The following is a 19,653-nucleotide window of genomic DNA, read 5'->3' as shown; positions in this document are numbered from 1 at the left end:
ATTCAGTGGGGAGAGTCAGCGAAGCTCAGAATAACATGGTGCGCTCATGGGACACCAAGCAGCTTGATCTGACTCCAGTGTCAGGTGCTTTTCAGGGAGTGGCAAGCATCACGGCTGGAAAGGCAGGTCCGGACAGGGCTATGAAGTGACTCCTGTGCCTGGCAAACAAGTTTAGATGTTGTCATGTCTGTAAAACACCATGGTCTCAGGCGACAGGCTAAGTCAGTGCTCTGCCATTACTGTCTCACCCATTTGAAGCAGGCTGTCCTTCTCCTGGCTTCCATAGCCTCGTTAGAGGTGGAACAGGGATGAGGAAGACAGGTTTGTACACTAGTTATCTTCCCCATTCTTCCTTTTTATTCTCCTCCCACACCGAAATAGGTGTCCCCGTTTATGACTCTTCCGTCACAAATGCTTTCTTTGCTTTTTCTTGGTGCGACCCTGTCCATAAGCACATGCCTGTGGCAGGTCCTCGTCAGAGGGCTTTATATACACCATCTTCTTCAATCCTCAAATCCCCTTGTGAGGTCATGTTTAAGTCAGTGTTCTTGGCAGCAAACAGCTGACATCTTAAGCAGAAAAGGAATTTACTGGAAAGTTATCGGGCAACTCACAGAATGTGCAGGAAGATGGAGGACTGGGTTGAGGGAAGAGCCGAGGGGAGAAGCAGAGCACAGCTAGGAGCCTACGTCAGCCACAGTTCCCAGGACATGCCCTGCCACACCCCTGGATGCCAGTCTCACCACAGGGGCCTCAAAGATTCTCAAACCGACCACAGTGCCTTTGCATCACTACCCCCCAACCCTGCCGTCAGCACAGAGAGAATAGTGAGCATCAACTCTGTCCGCTCAGAGCACAAGGTACAGCTTCCCCTTTGGGGCTTCCCACTTACACTGGGATTCATTCACATTAGGAAGGATGTTTAGATTCTGGACAGCAAAAATGACAAACACCCATAAGCGCATTTTGTAGATGAGGGAGTAGACTTCGACCAGGTAGGTTAGTTAGCCAAGTAACACAGCTCGTCAGGGGGGAGCCAGGACTGGAGTGTCAATCAGTTTGTCTGCAAAGCCCACGGTGTTATGCAATCCTCCGCATTGCCTTCTCTAAACCACTCCAGCTCGATTTCTCAGCCCACACACCAGTCCGAGCTCCCATCCCCTCGTTTGTCGTACCGCCTCCTGTCTGGTCTCCCTGCTTTGTGCTCCCCCATCGTAGTTCATTCTCCACACAGTTGCTAAGACGATATTTTTTGAGTACCATCCGCATCACATCAGCCACTTGTTCAGAAACCTATGACTCACCCCTTCTAGAGCCTTTCCTGACTAGTATCATTCCACACCATTTCACTCAGTAATCAGTCAAATCATGTTTCTACACGGCCACCATAGATGTGTAATTTATACTACACTGTCTTATACTTCTATTAGTCTCTAGCTGTACCATTGATATGTGATTCTGCTAAGGTCAGAGGGCATGTCTTTTGCTGCTTTTGAGACTCTAATGACCAGGCTAGCATCTAACCCAGGAACTGTCCTCTCATTGAATCCCAGGGCCCTCCGGGAGAACTGAGTTGCGATTATCAATGTTATTATTTCCAGATCATTTTTCACTGACTAATTCATCATTAGCTTCCCTGAAATTTCCCAATTGCTTCCTAGGTTTCTCTGCCATGTACACGGTGCCCTACCTAGAATGAGTGTGTTACAAAGTTGTTGATAACACTAATCATTTTATTTCAGTTTTGGGAAAAGTTTCTTTACCCTCAGATAACGTAAGTCAAGGAAAGGTAAAAAGTGGTATTCTTTTCTTGGAGCTGGGAGGGGAAAGGAAATACTATTTATGTCCTTTGTTGGTTTGTTTGTTTTAGGGCCGAATCCACAACATATGGAGGTTCCCAGGCTAGGGGTCCAATCAGAGCTGCAGCTGCCGGCCTACACCACGGCCACAGCAATGCCAGATCAGAGGTGCTTAGGCGACCTACACCACAGCTCACAGCAACGCCGGATCCTTAACCCACTGAGCGAGGCCAGTTTTCAAACCTACATCCTCATGGATACTAGTCAGATTTGTTTCTGTGGAGCCATGTTGGGAACTCCCTTTTTTTTTTTTTTTAGGGCTGCACCCACAACATATGGAAGTTCCCAGGCTAGTGGTCAAATTGGAGCTATAGCCACTGGCCTACACCACAGTCACAGCAACGCCAGATCCAAGCCATGTCTGCGACCTACACCACAAGCTCACGGCAATGCCGGATCCTTAAACCACTGAGTGAGGCTAGGGATCGAACCTGCGCCCTCATGGATGCTAGTCAGATTCTCATTTCTGCTGAGTCATGACGGGAACTATCAGAAATACTATTTAGAGCAAGCTCCCTCCTTCCAATAGGGGATAATAAACGTAACATAAACCTGGACCACCGCAGGCATTAGGGAACCTGGCTGGCTAGGAGACCCGCTGGAGGTTCCTATAGGAAAGCCTCTTGCCTGGTTCCTGAATTGCTTTCACATGACAGAGGGCATCATTACAACCCATAACGCTCTGGACTCAAAAACCTCTAGATCCCTCTAAATCCAGACGCAGGAGGCCAAGAACCAGAGCAACATGGTGTCTCACCTCTCACCTGCCTGTGCTCGAGGCTCTAGTCACGCTTTCCGAGGACCTGTCTCTTTCTCAACTTGATGACATCAGAGCATACAATCGATGACCGCTGCCTCCAGCAGAACTAACCAAACTCACAATGTATTTAAAGTATATGTTCTTTGGTCATTTGATAGGTGTCAAGAAGCAGATTAAAAAGGGTAGGGTTTCTGTTCTCAAGGGGTTAAACTTCTGTCTGGAGGCAAATCTACTAAATATATAATTGATGAGTAACAGGACGAGGCAATAAATAAAGCCTGTACTGAGTGTCAGAACGGTGCGTGGAAGGGAGTAGTCCACTCTGTTTGAGGGGAGGAACCCTCAAAGGCCTCACAGAGGATGAAATGCTTGAGCTGAGGTTGAGGGAAGAGTAGGAACTTGCTGGACAAACGAAGTGGGGAAGAACATTCCAGGAAGAGGGCAAAGAGGTGTACCATGGCACGAAAGGCTTAGATTATTATTAAGTAGCTTGGCTTCTGAAGATGCTTATTCAGTATCCGTTCTCTCCTTCCCTGCACATTTCCTAGCAGGGTGTTGAGTGTAACTGACCTCAGTACCAGCTCCAGGGATGGGTCTTCATTGGCCTTAGCAGCTGGCACAATCCATTCCCTTGTCATAGCTGGTCCCCAGAGAGGCAGGTCCTCCAGGCCTCAGACAATCAGCCATGACATTCCTCAGGGATAGGAGTTCAGAGCTGGCTATGTCCAATCAGAAGGAAGCCTAGGACTTTGGCTGGATGGTTGGGGCAGAGACGTGCTCCCAGGAAGAGGAAGCACGTAAACCTGAGAGCTGCCAGTTTCCATCTTGTTACGTCAATGGAAATCAGTCAGAGGATAAAGATGTCACGTGGAGCGGAGGGAAATGCAGAGAAATGGAGCCAAACGACCTGAACAAACTCTGACCAGAAACTAAGTGGATCCTTGCGTTCCCTTCATTCTTTAAAAATCAACTTGAATTTTTTGTCACTTGCAACAAAAAATTGCAAGTAACATTTTACCTGATGCAGTATCACCGGATTTGAGGTTCGAGGGGAGAGAAACTGGGGGAGTGAATGGATTGAAGACATAGGCATGGGCCAGAAGATGGGGGGAGTGTCAACTCCAGAGACGTGGAAAGCTCGCAAAGGTTTAGGCCATGTTGGGGAGTACCACGATCTGATGTGAGTTTTAGAAAGATGACTCTAGCAGCAGTTGAGGAGGCTGGCTTGGAGGGAGCAGGGCTGTGAGAATAGGAGACCATGACACACTGCCACTTCCTTCATCCTTCCAGTCAAGGGGACAGGTTCTGGCTCCTTTTTGCATGAATCTCAAAAGAGGATCGGATTTTTAAAAATACTTTATCTATGAACATATGATGCAGGATATGCATTCTTTAGGATTTTATACCCTGGAAGTAAAGATATATGTTTTAGATGCCCATAAAATTCTTCAGCGATTGAATGTAGGAAATCAACCTGTTTGGCCTATCAATCTCTTGTCCTTCTTCTGCAGAACCTCCAGGTTTTTCTATACGCCCTCTCAATTCTTTTATGTATTTGTCAATGCAGTCTGGTTTTTCCTCATTGTTTGAGGTTTTGTTTTGCTTTTTTCTCCTGGAGACAGAATAGCAGCTGAAGAAAAAGAATAACATTGAGCTGACTGGCACAAAAGCCCTTTTCCCATGGTATCTCTTCTCTTGAGGGAAATTGAACTGTTCCTAACCAATATTACCAAAGAGGAGGCATATATGATAACAAACATTTGTCCCAATCTCTCTGGCCACCAGTATTCACGGGCAAGCAAATTCTATTGATAGGAGACGTGGATATGTGACTCTGCTCCATTTTACTGAAAACTGTATCTGTAAAGATATTATTATTATTATTATTGCTTTTTAGGGATGCACCCATGGCATATGGAGGTTCCCAGGCTAGGGGTCTAATTGGAGCTGTAGCTGCTGGCCACAGCCACAGCCACGGCCACAGTCATGCCAGATCCTTAACCCACTGAGTAAGGCCGGGGATTCAACCTGCGTCCTCATGGAAGCTGGTCAGATTCATCAAGCACTGAGCCATGGTGGGAACTCCAATATTAAAATGTAATTAATCTTTCTGCTTACTTGTTATTACTGAGCTTCCTTTTCATGCCTCGCACTGTGCTTGATACTAGGGACGGTACAAGAGGAGAGGAAAGCCGGGTCTCTGCTTAAAAAGGGTTTATAGAATAAAATTGTGATGATGGGAAGTACTTTTCCTAAAGTCAACTTGATGAGGTCTAAGCAATAATACTGGTTCTTATGAAAGATGGCTATGTTATGTTGATCCTTAAGCTCATGAGAAGTTTTTAAAAGCATCGTCACATATACACAAGGAGGTTCACATGCCAGTCTGCCAGGACTCCAGGGACATTAAAATTTTAGTCACTGGCCAATGACCTTCAGTCAGGATCTTTGAGGATGATCTAATTCTTCGCTAACGGAATCATTTATGGTCCTTAGAATATACGGAAAATGAAACCAAAAGTACACACTGGTAGAAAAACGTGTTATCCCCAGCGTTGCCATAACACACAAAATGTGCATTCATCAAAGAACCGTCGTAGTCTGTGAGAGTTAGATTCCTTCCAGATGAATAAACCATTTCGCCTAAACAGCAATAAATTTCATCCCCTCCCCCATTTCACTGTTTCCTCTGGGCAATATTCATTCTCCAAAGATCCCATTTGATTCCTTCATACATTCTATTAAGCACTATTTGATGCTGGAGATTTACAGCTAAACCGATGGCAGAATCTGAGTGTCGTTCTGACCCTTATTTTTAAACCAACATCTTGTCACACCAACTCCTTTCTCCACTTGCTCATGGGACTCTAGAGCCAGTGGCCCTCTACTGATAAAACCCAAGATATGAACCGAATCAAGCTGTGCCCTTGACTTCACAAGGGAGTTAATCACATCGAGAACCTGGCTCAGAGCAGGCACTGAACAAATATTTGCTGGAAGAAAGAATACATGAAGATAGTGTCTAAGGAGTTTTGGGTTAGTCTGAGTTGCCTTGAGCTCCCCTGAGGACTCTGATAGATTTAAGACCTTCCAATGACAACCTGAGGCGGTTATGCTCTCATTTCCACTTTCAGTCGGCAATGTGAGAGCCACCAGGCTCCGGGAACATTGGCCTCACTTCCTCTTGACCCAGTGCATTCGGGGTTTCTCTGCTCTTGGGCCTCCAAGGTGCAGTTTTTCAGTCACAATCTCTACTGCTCACTTCAGCCCAGGTCAGGGCTCGTGCAACGCCGGGTCTGCAGAGGCATTGGCGTTACTAATAAAGAGAACGCAAAGAAGGAACAGAAACATAAACTTTCTTACTCCTTCCCTTTTCTTTCACTCTTTCACCCTGGCACCGTTTCCCCACCGTTGGTTCTACTCCCACTTCATTCTCTGTTCTCCCAGTTCCTCCACAGAACATTCCACAAGAAGTTGGTTTTCCTCCGAAATACAGACAGAACCCAGTTCCTGTTGATAGTTGGCGGGACTGCAAAACGGTGCAACCACTTTGGAAGACAGTTGGGCGGTTTCTTACAAAAATAAACCTACCCTAACTATACGATCCAGCAGTTTCGCCTGTTCTTTCAGATGAATGATCTTAGTCCTTTCACAACAGCTCTGTGAGTTTGGTGCTGTGATTACTCAAATGTTACAGATGAAGAAAGGGGGTCGCCAACAGATGCAGGCACTTGCTAAATGTCACACTGCTAAGTGGCTCTACTCTCACCTTGTCCCCTCGTTCTGACCCCTAGGACCCTGTCTGGGCCTCCTGCTCAGAACTCACCAGTCCTCCAGACCTGGGTCCTGTGTTGCTTTCCTAAGTTGTAACTGCAGTTGGAACACCTTGCTCTTGAACCCGAGCCTGGAGGTTGGTGCTCAGCTGCCCTGGCTGCTCACGGATTCGTACCCCAGACCCCTCTGGCTCTCTGAGTCTTTCATCCGATGAGGCCAGATCCCTGGATCCTGCTGCATTAGGAAAACCTCAGTTCCCCTCCTAGGTCTCTCCTTTACCCTCACACAACGACCACGTACACACTTCTGACACCAGATGTGGGGGGGTTATTCTCTCACCAAGCAATTCTCGGATGCCAGCTAGATGTCCTCTACTTGAACGCAGTTCTGACACTATCTACGTGGAGACATTGCCACTGGCCACAGGTTGAAGGCTCAGTCCTGAGACTGCCCTCCACTTCAGATGCCACATGCAAGTGGTAGGTCTCCAGCTTATCCCAACTCCTATCCAATTTGGCTATAAATCAGAGAGTCCCATCTCCAACCCCCTTAATTCAACTGATTCGCTACAGCAGCTCGGAGAACTCAGGGAAACACATTGATTTACCAGTTTATGAAAGGAGCCAGATGAAGAGATACGTAGGGCAAGATCTGGGAGGGTCCCAAACACAGGAGCTTCTGTCCCTGTGGAGTTGGGGTTCATCACTGTCCTCACTAGTCTGGAAATTCACCAAGGCCCCTGATCTTGGGATTTTATGAAGGCTTCCTCACACAGGCATAAGCAATTATGAACTCCACTTCCAGCCCCTCTCTCCTCTCTGGAGAAGGTGGGGGAGGGCTGAAAATTCCAAGGTTGTTTTTTTTTATTTTTTGCTTTTCAGGGCTGCATCTATGGCATATGGAGGCTCCCAGGCTAGGGGTCGAATTGGAGCTGCAGCTGCCGGCCTACACCAGAGCCACGGCAACGCAGGATCTGAATTGCCGACTTACACCACAGCTCACAACAACGTCGGATCCTTAACCCTCTGAGTTCTAATCGAACCCGTATCTTCATGGATCCTAGTGGGGTTTGTTACCCGCTGAGCCACAGCAGGACTCCCAAGGAAATTCCAAGCTTTTACTCATAGCTTGGTCTTTCTGGTAACCAGCCCTTATCCGGGAGCCATCCAGGAGCCCACCCAGAGTTGCCTCATTAGAACAAGAACTCCTGTGCGCTCATCATTTAGGAAATTACAAGGGTCTTCAGAGTTCTGTGTTGGAAATTGGGGCAGAGAACAACACATAAATTTATACTCTTTATACCTATTTCTTAGCCTTAAACTTTACAAGACAAAATAGAGGAATAGAATGAATCCTGAATCCCGCTTAATTTTAGTAATATGTCATTATTTATCCTGGGATACAGGGGCATGTAAAAACCTAGTCTTGCTCATCTCTAATAATAATTTTTTGGCCTTGCCCACGGCATGAGAAGTTTCTGGGCCAGGGGTCGAACTGCACCACAGCTGTAACCAGAGCCACAGCAGTGATGATGCTGAATCCTTAAGCCCCTGAGCCACTAGGAAACTCCTCTAAGAATAATTTTCATTAAACATTTCTATTTAAAAATTTACTTTTTATGTTTAACAATGTACATTTCTTAAACACTTATTTTGTTTTGATCTCTTGTGTACTAACAATTGTAAGGATCAGTTAATGTAGAAGAAACTTACAAATCAGAACTTTGTGGCCTTAGTATATTACACGTATTATAGAATTTAAATTTGCATATATATAAAGTATATGTATACACAAATTATATATATATACTTATTTATATATTTGTTTCAGATAGTGTTGCAGGGGCATCAATAAAAGAGCCTCAAGCATAAACTGTTTACAATAAATGTTAATATTTGCAAGATGCTAGAATTCAGACTTTATGGGATATTTAAACTTATATACTGAAATTCTTCAACATTCTTTAAGGTGGAACATGAGCAAAGGAGTTTGAGAATCATTTTTCTAACAGTCTACTCCTTTCTGTCTTACTCTCTATTACTTTACTCTCCTGTGGGTGGGGAAGTGGGCTGAGCAGCTTAAATTTCCTGAGAGTCATCAGCAGTTCTTAACCTGGGTTTCTGAAATTGCATATAAAGTTGTTTGTATGTAGACCTATGCCTCCCCCCTCCCCAGCTGATCCATATTGTTCATTTGATTTTTAACAAGGTCTGCAACATAAACAGTTTAGGAACTCCTGCATGTAACTACTACCTTCTCACCTGTCAATTAGGACACCTCATTTATCCTGTGCTAGGCCTTTCTGTTGGGTGCCAGTGAATCACTTGGAGCCTTTACCATACAGCTATTCTCATCTGGCTGCTAATTATCATCTGCCCCCGTCTTCTCCCAGGGATCGCCCATCCCAGGAATTAGGGCAAATTCCAGATACCAGTCTTTCCATTATACTCTAATGGAATAAGAGTTAAACAAATCCCAAACTACCTCTCTTTCTATTCATTCACTTAACAAATACTTAACAGCATGCCTCCTAAAGTGCCAGGTGCTATTCTAGGGGGTAGGAATACAATGATGAACAGGCATACATCTCTCCTCTCCAAGTGTTTCTCTTCTAGAAAAGGAAGAAAAAGAAATAAATGAGAAACACAGATAATTTTGGGTAGAAGTAAGTACTATGAAGAAAATAGATCCGGTTGACATGGCAGTGAGTGTTACAAAGAGGCGGGGTACAGTTGGGAGGGTAAGACTCTTTAAGGAGCTAACACTGGAGCTGAAGCCTGAGTGGAGAGAATCAAGTTGGCAAGAGGTGAACACAGTTGGTGCAAAGGCCACCAGCAGGAAGGAGGTTGTTATTTCTGGGGAATTCCAAGCCACGGCTTGGAAAGCACTGAACAGAAGAGATGAGGTTGGAGAGGCATTTTATCCCAAGTGCAATGGTACGCCACGGATGCATTTTAAGCAGAGAGCAACTGATCTGGTTTTTATGGTTAAAACAAAATCCCTCCGGCTGCTGTGATAAAAATGGATTGTATACGGGTTCAAGAGAAGAAACAGAGAAAGCACTTAGGCTACCGTGGTAGTAGAGGCCAGAGATTATGATGACTTGAACTGGGGCTGATGATATAAATGGGAAAGTTCAAAACATACTCTGGAGGTGGAGCTGATAGGACTGGTTAATGGTTTGGACAGGAATTGTGAAGAAAAGAGAAGAATCAGGGATGACTCCCAGGAACTTAGGTTTGAACAACTGGGTGAATGATGCAGTAGATTTAAAGATACTGTTTGGGAATGTCTGGAACACCTATTCAACGCTTACGTGACAAAGCGGAGTAGTATGAGATATATGAGTCTGGTGTTCGGAAATATGGTCAGGGGAGAGATAATATGGGAGTCAGGAGCATATGGATGGTATTTAAAACCACTGTGGGAGGCTGAAGAATGTCCCCCCAAATATGTCCATGTCCTAATTCCTGGCAGCTATTATGTATGAAGGCACTTCAAATCTGTTATTCGTATTATTATTATACTCCACTTACTGGACAGGGAGCTGGAGGCTCAGAGAAATGGAATACCTTGTTCTAGGTTGCAAAGCTGGAAAATACCTCAATCTCCCTTTCAAGGGCCTTACAGAATGTCTATGGAGACAGGAAGTGGTAAAGAACTGTGCTCTGTGCTTTGAGACAGGCCCTTTGCAGTCTACCCCCTTGGCTGCCAAAAACCTGCCTAATAAAATGCATTTCTGCAAGGCCTGTCCCATTCTTTGTCCAGCTCTGGCATATTATTTTCCTCACCTCCACTGCCTTTGCCAGCCCAATCACACCACACAGACTATGACTGCTCCTCAGCTGGTTGTTAACTCTGGGAGGGTGAGTGGGATTATCACACAGCCAAGGACCCCATATGCCAGGCCCTCTGCCAGGCACCTAACATTCATTCAATAACCACAATAATTCCACCCATTGTCTCTGGAGCAAGCTAGAAAGGCTGGATTACTGAGCAACGGAAGGAAGTCAGGACCAGCATTGGGCGGGCCTGAGTTCATGTTTGGTGGTGCTATAGCCCTACCATGAAGCTATGGTAAACCTGGACTAGTAACTTCGCCATCTAAGAAAACGTTGAGGTTGCCACTACAGATCATCTCTAAGCTCCCTCAGTGTGAGATTTTCTTCTTTCCCCACTTCCGGCGCTCCACTATCGTGGGCAGTGGTAGGGACGTAGCGATCATCTGCCCCGCTGAAGGCTGCCCTTCAGTTCCTTGTCTTAGAGGCCAGTCCCGGCCGTGACTTGGTCAATAGCCAGGGAGGCCGCTGGGCTCCCCAGGCCAGGAGCAGTGACAAGTGGGCGATTCCAGGACAAGGGAGAGAAGGCTCGTAACCACTACAACTCCCAGGAACCCAACTCTGTGGCCCTGGGCTGGGGCATACCGAGAGCTGTAAACCCCGCTTCATTAAGGCCGCGCAGGAGAGGTAACTCGTACGCATGCCTAGTTACGTCCCAACCAGCTCAGCTCCTTTCCTTCCTGCAGGCTTCTTCTCTTTCCGGCCTCGCCCAGGCGCGTTTTTCCCCACCCCACCCCCGCCCCCGCCCCCTTTTCAGGGATTTCGAAGTGGGCGGACCCACTGGCAAGCGCGTTCCCAGGAGTGTGTACGAGCGCGTTCACGGGAGATTAAAGAGGGAGGGGACTGGGTGTGGGTGTGGAAGGTGGCGAGGAGGCCGCAGAGCACGGAAAGCGCATGCGTTCTGGAGGCGGTGCCGCAAGGCTTCGAGAAGGGCGGAGGGGAGGAGCGGAAATGGGCTGGTGGGCTGACGCACGCGCACTGGGCCGCTAGCGCCCCGCCTCCCTTTTCAGTTTCTCCTCCTCCTCCACCACCACCCTTCCGGAAGTGTAGCCGCCCTCGCGCCCACCAGCGGCCACCTCCTGAGCAGGCCCCGCCCCTAGGACCCGCCCCCCAAATCTCCGCCCCCTCCGCCAGTGGTGGCGCCGGGTTGCAGCGCCGGTCGTGGCGGTTTCGGTGCCCGAAGCCGGGAGCGCGGAGTCGTTCCCGGGAGCGGCGGCCAGGCTATGATCGTGGGTCCCCGGCGTCCCGCTCCGGCGACCCAGAGTCGGTGTCTCACCCTGTGTCCGTACCCGAGCGTTCTCTTCAGCCCAGTCCCGCGGCGCGGTTGGCGGCGGCGCCCACGGCGCGCCCCCTCCTCCGATGGCGGCAGAGATTCAGCCCAAGCCGCTGACCCGCAAGCCGATCCTGCTGCAGCGGGTCGAGGGGTCCCAGGAGGTGGTGAATATGGCCGTGATCGTGCCCAAGGAGGAGGGCGTCATCAGCGTCTCAGAGGACAGGTACGAACCTCTGTCTCTTGGTCGAGAGGAGGGGCGGGACGGGCCGGCCGACCCGAGCCCGCTTCGAGGGCTGTGCCTCCACGTCGGCGCGAGTGTAGAGCGCTCTCCCAAGTTTTTATTATAATATGCATCCTGGTGGTGCCGGTGTCCATCGGCGTCTCGCCGCCGCTGCGCGGCTCGCGGTAGCGGAGCCCGGACAGCGGCGTGTTGTCTGGCCTTGCCGGGGCCGAGTGGCGCCTGCCCGGGCCAGGGCGGCCCTTGGACTAACGGTGCTCTGGCCACTGGACCTTGGTCCAGCCCTGAGGATGGGAGAGGGAGGAGCTGCCCGGTCCTGCAGGTGTGTGCGTGGGGAGGATGCTCCGAGCAGCTTCTGCGAGATAAGGGTTTTTGAGAACTCTGGTGCAGTTCTTAAGGCTCTAGAGTGAGGAAAGCAAGCGCCACTCCCTTCTGCCAGACATCTTACACTGAATTCAATGAATGCTGTAAGTTGTGAAGAGTATTTGGGCTTCCGCCCAAAGGGAGAGGTACCTTTTCTGCTTTGTCCTCCCTTATCTCTTCAAGCTCAAGGGGAAGCTCCTAGAACTTTCAGGGAACCACTGCTGCAAATAGCTTTCGAGTTCCTTCCCTTTGCTTGCTTCCTTTCATTTGCCTAATTTTGCTTAATTTGCAGAAGTGGAGCCAGTTGTTCTGCCTTTAGTATTCTCCCTTGTTTTTCAGACTGCGTTTTTGCTTTAACTTAATGTCCTTTAATAATGCAGATATTACACAGATGAAGCTAGTTTCCAGAGGAATGATGCTGGAATATAGTAGTTAAGGTTCTGATCTGGAATTGTTGCTTTGATAACATCAACTAGCATTCTAAAAAATTCTAAAATTCTGAATTCTAAAATCTAAATTCTAAAAAATGTCACATTGTAGAGGTATATGACAAGGGGCTTTAACCTTAAAATAGTAGTTAGGCTTTCTTAATGTAAGTTTGATTTATACTGAGGTAGAAAATATTTTTTTTAGTGACTTGTAAAATTGCAGGCAGAGGTAAAGCGACAAAGTGTTCCTTATTGTCTTTATAATTTCATCAGTTTGCATACAGATGTGCAAAATGTGCCTGATAGGTCTGCTCATATCATAGGTTCATCAGTATAACTTAGGATGAATATATTAATAATATTTTTGTCTACATCACCCTTCATACAAATGGCCAAATGGTGCCTGATTCACTTCTTATGCAGATCCAGTGGAAAGCATTGTAAACATACACCACTGGCAAGCAGTCTGCCAAGGACTAGAAATGCACCGCTGCGGTGGAATACATGGATGTAGACACCCTTTGAAATTCACAGAGAAGGCTCATGAGTGTTGAATTTTTCCATGGAGACAAAATTCTACTTAAAGAGGTTGCTTCTGGACCTACTAGAAAGTCTTTGTCACAGAATCGTGTGTGTGTGTGTGTGTGTGTGTGTGTGTGTGTGTTTAAAGAGTGTATTGATAGACATCACTGTTCCTGTAACTAGTAGAGATGAAACTGCTCAACCTAACTGCTATAGGAAATTCATAAGTAAGTTTGTTAAATTAAGTACGAGAGGAAGCAAAGTAGGTAAACCTAAGCTCTTTTAAGACTACTTTAGAAACTTTCTGCTTTGGTTGATGGTTTGGGGGTTGAGATTAGTTTTCATATATATTTTTAAAGAGTTCAGAGGGATTTTCGAAGTTATTTGCTGTAACAGCTTCGTTTTATGGATGAGAAATTTAGGTCAGGGAATTTACCTGGTGGTGTGGTCCAGGCCTCGCTCCTAAGTCTTCTATTTCCCAATTCACTGTGTTTATCCTGAAAAACAGCTTTGGTGGAGCGCATTTCAGAGTATTTGGAGAAGCTGCAGTAGCATATATGAAAGAAACTGAGAGATGTTTCATTTGATTATAGGACAAAAGAAATGCAATGTTTAGCTATATATTATGCTTAATTTTCACTTTCCTAGTTTTCAATGTAAGTAATAGAAAACATTTTATTGTGCAGTTACTGTTAAATAAGTCCAGGATTATTCTTTACATATACTTTATTATTACTCAAGTCAACACGTCTGTCTGTGTAGGTCATACATACAGTCACACATGAAAAAAAACTGTGTTATTTAGAGCTCCGTTTCGATTACGGTTTCCATTAAAAGAATTGATCTGTGTTTTTGCTTTTTAAAAATCCAGTGTCACTATCACTTGACATAATGATGAAGATAGAATATTGATTTTCATCAAAACCTACCAAGCCATTTCCATTAACCACTTCAGCTGGAAACTAGTAGTTTCCATAACTGAACTGTAAGGTTAAACCACAAAATAATGTCCCATTCCTGACTGGCAGTGTCCTGTAAGTTTTTTTGAAACCTTGGTTTTCCTTTTTGACCTCTGATTCCCAGTAGTCTTTATTTATGCCTTTGAAAACGCTTAGCATTTTTTTCTGTCTTAATCAGTGTTGTAGATAATTGTTGTCTATTTATCTTCTCCATGAATTCCCTAAGGTGCTAGGTGCGTCTTACTCATTGTAATATCCATATGGCCTAGGATGGTGGCTGACACACAGTAGGCCTCTAATAAAAATTCCTTGTATCAATGACTGATTTTTTTTTTTTTTAGTCATTTCTGAAAGCGCAATATCTTAGCTATTGTAGGCGTTTCATTGATATTTGTTTGAATGAATTTTACGGCAACCTAAGAAAGTTCTGTGTGGATAGGTGTACTCTTGTGGGCAAAGGATTGGACTGGATGGCCTTTAAACGTGCCTTAAAATTTTTTTTTTTTCCTTTTTAGGCCCCCACCTGAAGTACATGGAGGTTCCCAGGCTAGGGGTTTAATTGGAGCTGTAGCCAACGGCCTACGCCAGAGACACAGCAACGCGGGATCTGAGCCGCATCTGCAACCTACACCACTGCTCATGGCAATGGCGGATCCTTAACCCACTGGGCGGGGCCAGGGACCAAACCCACGTCCTCATGGATATTGGTTGGATTCGTTACCACTGAGCCATGATGGGAACTCTGTGCCTTAAAAATCTGAAAGCCCCTGTATTGCTTCATTCATTCCATCAACAAACATTTTAGTCCCTTCTCTGTTCCAAGCACATTTGCTCACTTCTCATTTGCTAGGTCCTTTCAAGATGCTAGCAATTTAGTGGGAAGAAATTTTAGAAGAAAATAAAGCCACAACTTCCAAGGTTTCCTATTGAAAAGAGAATTTTTAGGAGCTCCCATAGTGGCGCAGTGGTTAACGAATCCGACTAGGAACCATGAGGTTGCGGGTTCGGTCCCTGGCCTTGCTCAGTGGGTTAACGATCCGGCGTTGCCGTGAGCTGTGGTGTAGGTTGCAGACGCGGCTCAGATCCCGCGTTGCTGTGGCTCTGGCGTACGCTGGTGGCTATAGCTCCGATTAGACCCCTAGCCTGGGAACCTCCATATGCCGAGGGAGCGGCCCAAGAAATAGCAAAAAAAAAAAAGACAAAAAAAAAGAGAAAAGAGAATTTTTACATGAGGAAGAGGGGCTGGGCTCCATAGCCTGTGTTGTTCCCTAAATTTTACCTGCCTTTGGAGGATCCTTTCACTCTGATTACCGTTTTCACACTGGTTGCCACCAGTAGTGGGCTGATAATATTCTAATCCAAGAGTGGGTTAAAAAAACCCCTTACCCTCAGTTTATCTGAGCATAGTTAGGACCTCCTGGAACTTTTCTAGGTACTAAGGGAGAAGACATAAGGGAATAGAGGAAACATAAAAACAGTCTGACGTACCAGTATTGATTTTTGGTGCTTTCAAAAACAGTTTGTTCTCAGAACCCACTGGTCTTATCTGAGTTTGTCTTTGCTTTGGTTGTTGCTGGATTCTGTCTCCAAAGGACATGCCCAACTTTGGTACACTGGGTTCCTCGTTTCCTGGCTTCTCTGTGGACTGTCCTTTCTGAGTGAATGTCATTTTAACATTCCATGCTTAGGAGTTTCCTCCCAGACGTCTTGACCCTGTTTTGGTTAAGAGTGATCTGTAGCCTGCAGCTTCCTTGTCTAGCGGTAGCCTCCTCTCTGTTGAAAGCCAGAGCCCATTCCAGGTGGGACCCAGCCCCAACCAGACTTTTATCTTTGGAATTTCTTTGTATGTGTGTCTTAACACAGGTCTTAGCATTCATACACAGAGTTTCAGTAACTCTGGGTTGTGACTCTTAGCTGGTTATAGGAAATTGTTCCTTCACCAGGAATTTGTACCCACGCAATGAGTAAAAGGGAGTCAAATTTCCATCTCATAAAAGGAGATGTGTTGAAGGCAGGTGCAAGCACTGTCCACTGGGGTTGTTGAAGCATCTCTGCTTGTGGTGGTTAGAGAAAAGATGGAGCAGCTCTCTTTCAGATGGGTCTTGCAGGACGAGTAGGAGTTCATGTGAAAAAGCTAGCATGTTGGAAAGGGCATTCGAGTTAGAAGGGGGAGGGAAAACTCCTAGGGCATCGAGTAGCACTAGAATGGACTGGTTACAAATGGACTCAGGAGCCAGTCAGCTTGGATTCAGACCTTAGCTCTGAGTGTCACACTTGGAGGAATGTGTAAAATTAGTGTCTCCAGAGAAGGCATTATGATAGTGAACATTCCCCAAACCTTCTGAGTGCAAAAACTTGGAATTCTTTTCTGGATTAAAAAGACCTCAGGGTGTGGTGGTGGTGTGTTTGGAGGAGGCTGTGGGGAGGGACCTGCCGGGAATGAGGATAATGGGGTTCTCCAAAAGCCCTAAGGGCACGTAGAACTCACCTTTTTTTTTTGTCTTTTTTGCCATTTCTTGGGCCGCTCCCTCGGCATATGGAGGTTCCCAGGCTAGGGGTCGAATCGGAGCTGTAGCCACAGGCCTACGCCAGAGCCACAGCAATGCGGGATCCGAGCTGCTTCTGCAACCTACACCACAGCTCATGGCAACGCCGGGTTGTTAACCCACTGAGCAAGGGCAGGGACCAAACCCGCAACCTCATGGTTCCTAGTCGGATTCATTAACCACTGCACCACGACGGGAACTCCAGGAAGTCACCTTTTTATCTCAAGATCTGACCTCCAGTGCCTAGCACAGAGGAAATATGCAGTATGTGTTCACGGAATGAAGTAAGCGATGGCTGATCCATCACCTGTTTGGAATGGAATGGGCTTGAGGTTGTGGGTTTCCAAGAGCAAAGGTTTGTAAGTTGAACCTGAGAGAAATTTAGCAGCTTACTTTGGGCCATGGTAATGTTACAGCAAAGGACAGGGGTGGGAAGGGGCTGGAGTGAGAGAGGGGTTGGGTTTTTTTTGGTAATCGTTAAGGCCTCCCCCCTGCCCCCCAACTCTAAACTACTCTGCTTCCAAGTAGCTGTAACTACTTGACTGTTTTTTGAAAAGAGATGTTAAAATTTCATTTTTTAAATATTCAAAGTACTGGTTCATTTGCCATTGATTTTTTTTTCCATTATGAAGTTGTAGTATCTCAGTTCTCTGGTTGAAACCATTAGTTTCACCTACTGCTTAGACCTTGGCTGAGTTCAGTTGAGCTCATTGAGTTTTATCTACACGTGTCTTATAGCACTTGCATGAGAAAATTTTTAAATGCAAATAAAAGTTTTTCCCAAAGTGCAAGCGTACTTCTGAAAGTTGAGAACATCTTGGAGTGACGGTGTGAAGTCTCTAAATCTGAGAAAATTGGCAGCCGGCTAAACTAATTTTTGAGTGTGTCAAGTCTCTGTTTAATGGCATAGAATTAATAAACTTTCAACTATGCATTAGGGACTCATCACTTAGTAGTAACTGCTGGTTTCAAGGTTTCAGAACGGGAATTTGCCCCGTATGATTTTGAAAACCAGACCTTTACCCTGAATTCAGAGCATGAGGCAGCCTTCATGCCAGCAAATCTGCCTGGAAACAGACTGCCTCTAGGTCTCTAGAGGTCATAATTGACTCCAGAAAAGTCAGATGGACTTTTGAAGGAAAGGTCACTATGGGAAAGCTGTTTAAGGAGGTTCCCTAGAGGAGGCTTAGATTCGAATGACCCCAATGCTCCTGATGGGTCTCAATTTCCTACTTAATTTACCCAGTTAATCCAGATTCTGTTCAGGAGCTCAAAGACCTTAATCAGGATACATTTCATCCAGATATTTTGAGATAATGGAAAATGTTAGACAGGCACTTGTGACACTCCTAAAATGAGGGATTCTCAGATTGTGAAATCCTGACGAGCTATCTTATCTGAAGTGTTACTAAACTTACTTTGAAAAAGAGTAATAGGTGAAAACATCATAGAATGATGGTAGCCAGAAGAGACTTCAGAGAGTTGATCTTCTTCCAAGCAAGCAAAGTCCAAACTTTAAAAACAGAAATACTACTTTTTCCTTGCACAGTATCTTTCCCAGCATCTATTTTTGCTTTGAATTTCGCTCTGTTTGTTTTTAAGAGTGATCTCAGTGTCACTAAAAAGGAACAACTTTGGGGAAATTAAAACCCTCAGTACCATTTAGAGATCAATCAGTAAATCATGGTTTAAGACTCTTAAGTCGTGATCTACTGATACGTGTAACACTAAACTAAAGTATACGCGGTACATGCTTTTGGCAAAAAGACCAAAAAAAAAAAAAGGAATTCAGAAGGAGGCAGCATTCGTTTATTTTTATATGAATGGGTCTCCTAAGGAGAATGCCACAATTAACCTAGAAATTCCCTAACGCAGAAAAAAATAAATGTCTCTTTTGCAACTTCAATGAGCAGTCTCATTAACTCTTTTTTTTTTTTTTGGTCTTTTTTTTGCTATTTCTTTGGGCCGCTTCCGCGGCATATGGAGGTTCCCAGGCTAGGGGTCAAATCGGAGCCGTAGCCACCGGCCTACGCCAGAGCCACAGCAACGCGGGATCCGAGCCGCGTCTGCAACCTACACCACAGCTCACGGCAACGCCGGATCGTTAACCCACTGAGCAAGGCCAGGGACCGAACCCGCAACCTCATGGTTCTTAGTCGGGTTCGTTAACCACTGCGCCACGACGGGAATTCCTTTTTTTTTTTTTTTAAGGGCAGGAGGCCTCCCCTTCCACATGGTGCATTTAGTCATTAGTAAAAGTTGATTCAGAGGTATAAGAAACCAACAAAAAAGACCAAAACAGAAGGAAAAAAAAAAAAAGTCATCTACTTGTCTCTTGGCAGGGAGTGTTGCTTTGTGCTCTCATGTGCCTTTAATTTAAAGAATCTTGGAAGGGACTTGGGGCTGGGAGTCTGATCGCAGCTCTCCCCTGCCCTGACCTTGGGCATTGGCCATTTCATCACTGGAAGCCTGGTTTTCTCCATCTGGCAAAGGGGAGTGCAGGATTTCCCATGCCTCTGGCTCTGTGATGTGCCCACCTAGGGGCCAGATAAGAGTGAGTGCAGTCACATCCTGAAACCTGGAACCAAAGAAAGTATGCCGAGGGGGCAGAAGTGGCCTGCACTTTGGGAGGCCATGTAAAACGATGCTTTCCGGAACCTTTCCATGGCAGCGGTTTATTCCTGTCTGAAATATTAAAGAGATGTTTGTTTTGTATTGGTGCCTAATACCTAGTTGAACTGGATCCACTGCATTCTTATTTCCAGATGAATCCTTTAGTTTCAAATGCTAGCAGTTTAGCTCTGGGTGGTTTTCTGGGCCCCGGAGTTGTCCAGAGTAATGCTTTTGAAAAAAAATTTTTTTCTTAATGTTTCAATCATCTCTTTATTTTTTTAACTCAGTGAATTTTATTGCATTTATAGTTGTACAATGATCATCACAGCCCAGTTTTATAGCATTTCTATCCCAAACCCCCAGCCCATCCTCCCACCCTCCCAACCTGTCTCCTTTGGAAACTATACGTTGTTCAAAGTCTGTGAGTCAGTATCCATTCTGAAAAGAAGTTCACTGTGTCCTTTTTTTAGATTCCACAT

The 19,653-nt window shown here is 45.8% G+C and overlaps 1 protein-coding gene across 2 annotated transcripts in view; it reads left to right on the top strand.

Moving 5' to 3' along the window:
- The first annotated feature begins 11,349 nt into the window (after window positions 1-11,349).
- The window catches only part of WDFY2 (WD repeat and FYVE domain containing 2), a 183,346-nt gene continuing 175,042 nt past the window's right edge, over window positions 11,350-19,653 (top strand). For both annotated transcript variants that reach the window (XM_047756167.1, XM_047756166.1), the window contains exon 1: window positions 11,350-11,728. In XM_047756167.1, coding sequence (XP_047612123.1) covers window positions 11,592-11,728 — 137 coding nt within the window. In that variant the 5' untranslated portion in view covers window positions 11,350-11,591. The remainder of the gene's footprint in view (window positions 11,729-19,653) is intronic.

The sequence above is a fragment of the Phacochoerus africanus genome, chromosome 13 (assembly GCF_016906955.1).
Source record: "Phacochoerus africanus isolate WHEZ1 chromosome 13, ROS_Pafr_v1, whole genome shotgun sequence".
Lineage (NCBI taxonomy): Eukaryota > Metazoa > Chordata > Mammalia > Artiodactyla > Suidae > Phacochoerus > Phacochoerus africanus.
The sequence above is the reverse complement of the archived record's forward strand: the minus strand, read 5'-3'. Positions and strand labels throughout refer to the sequence as shown.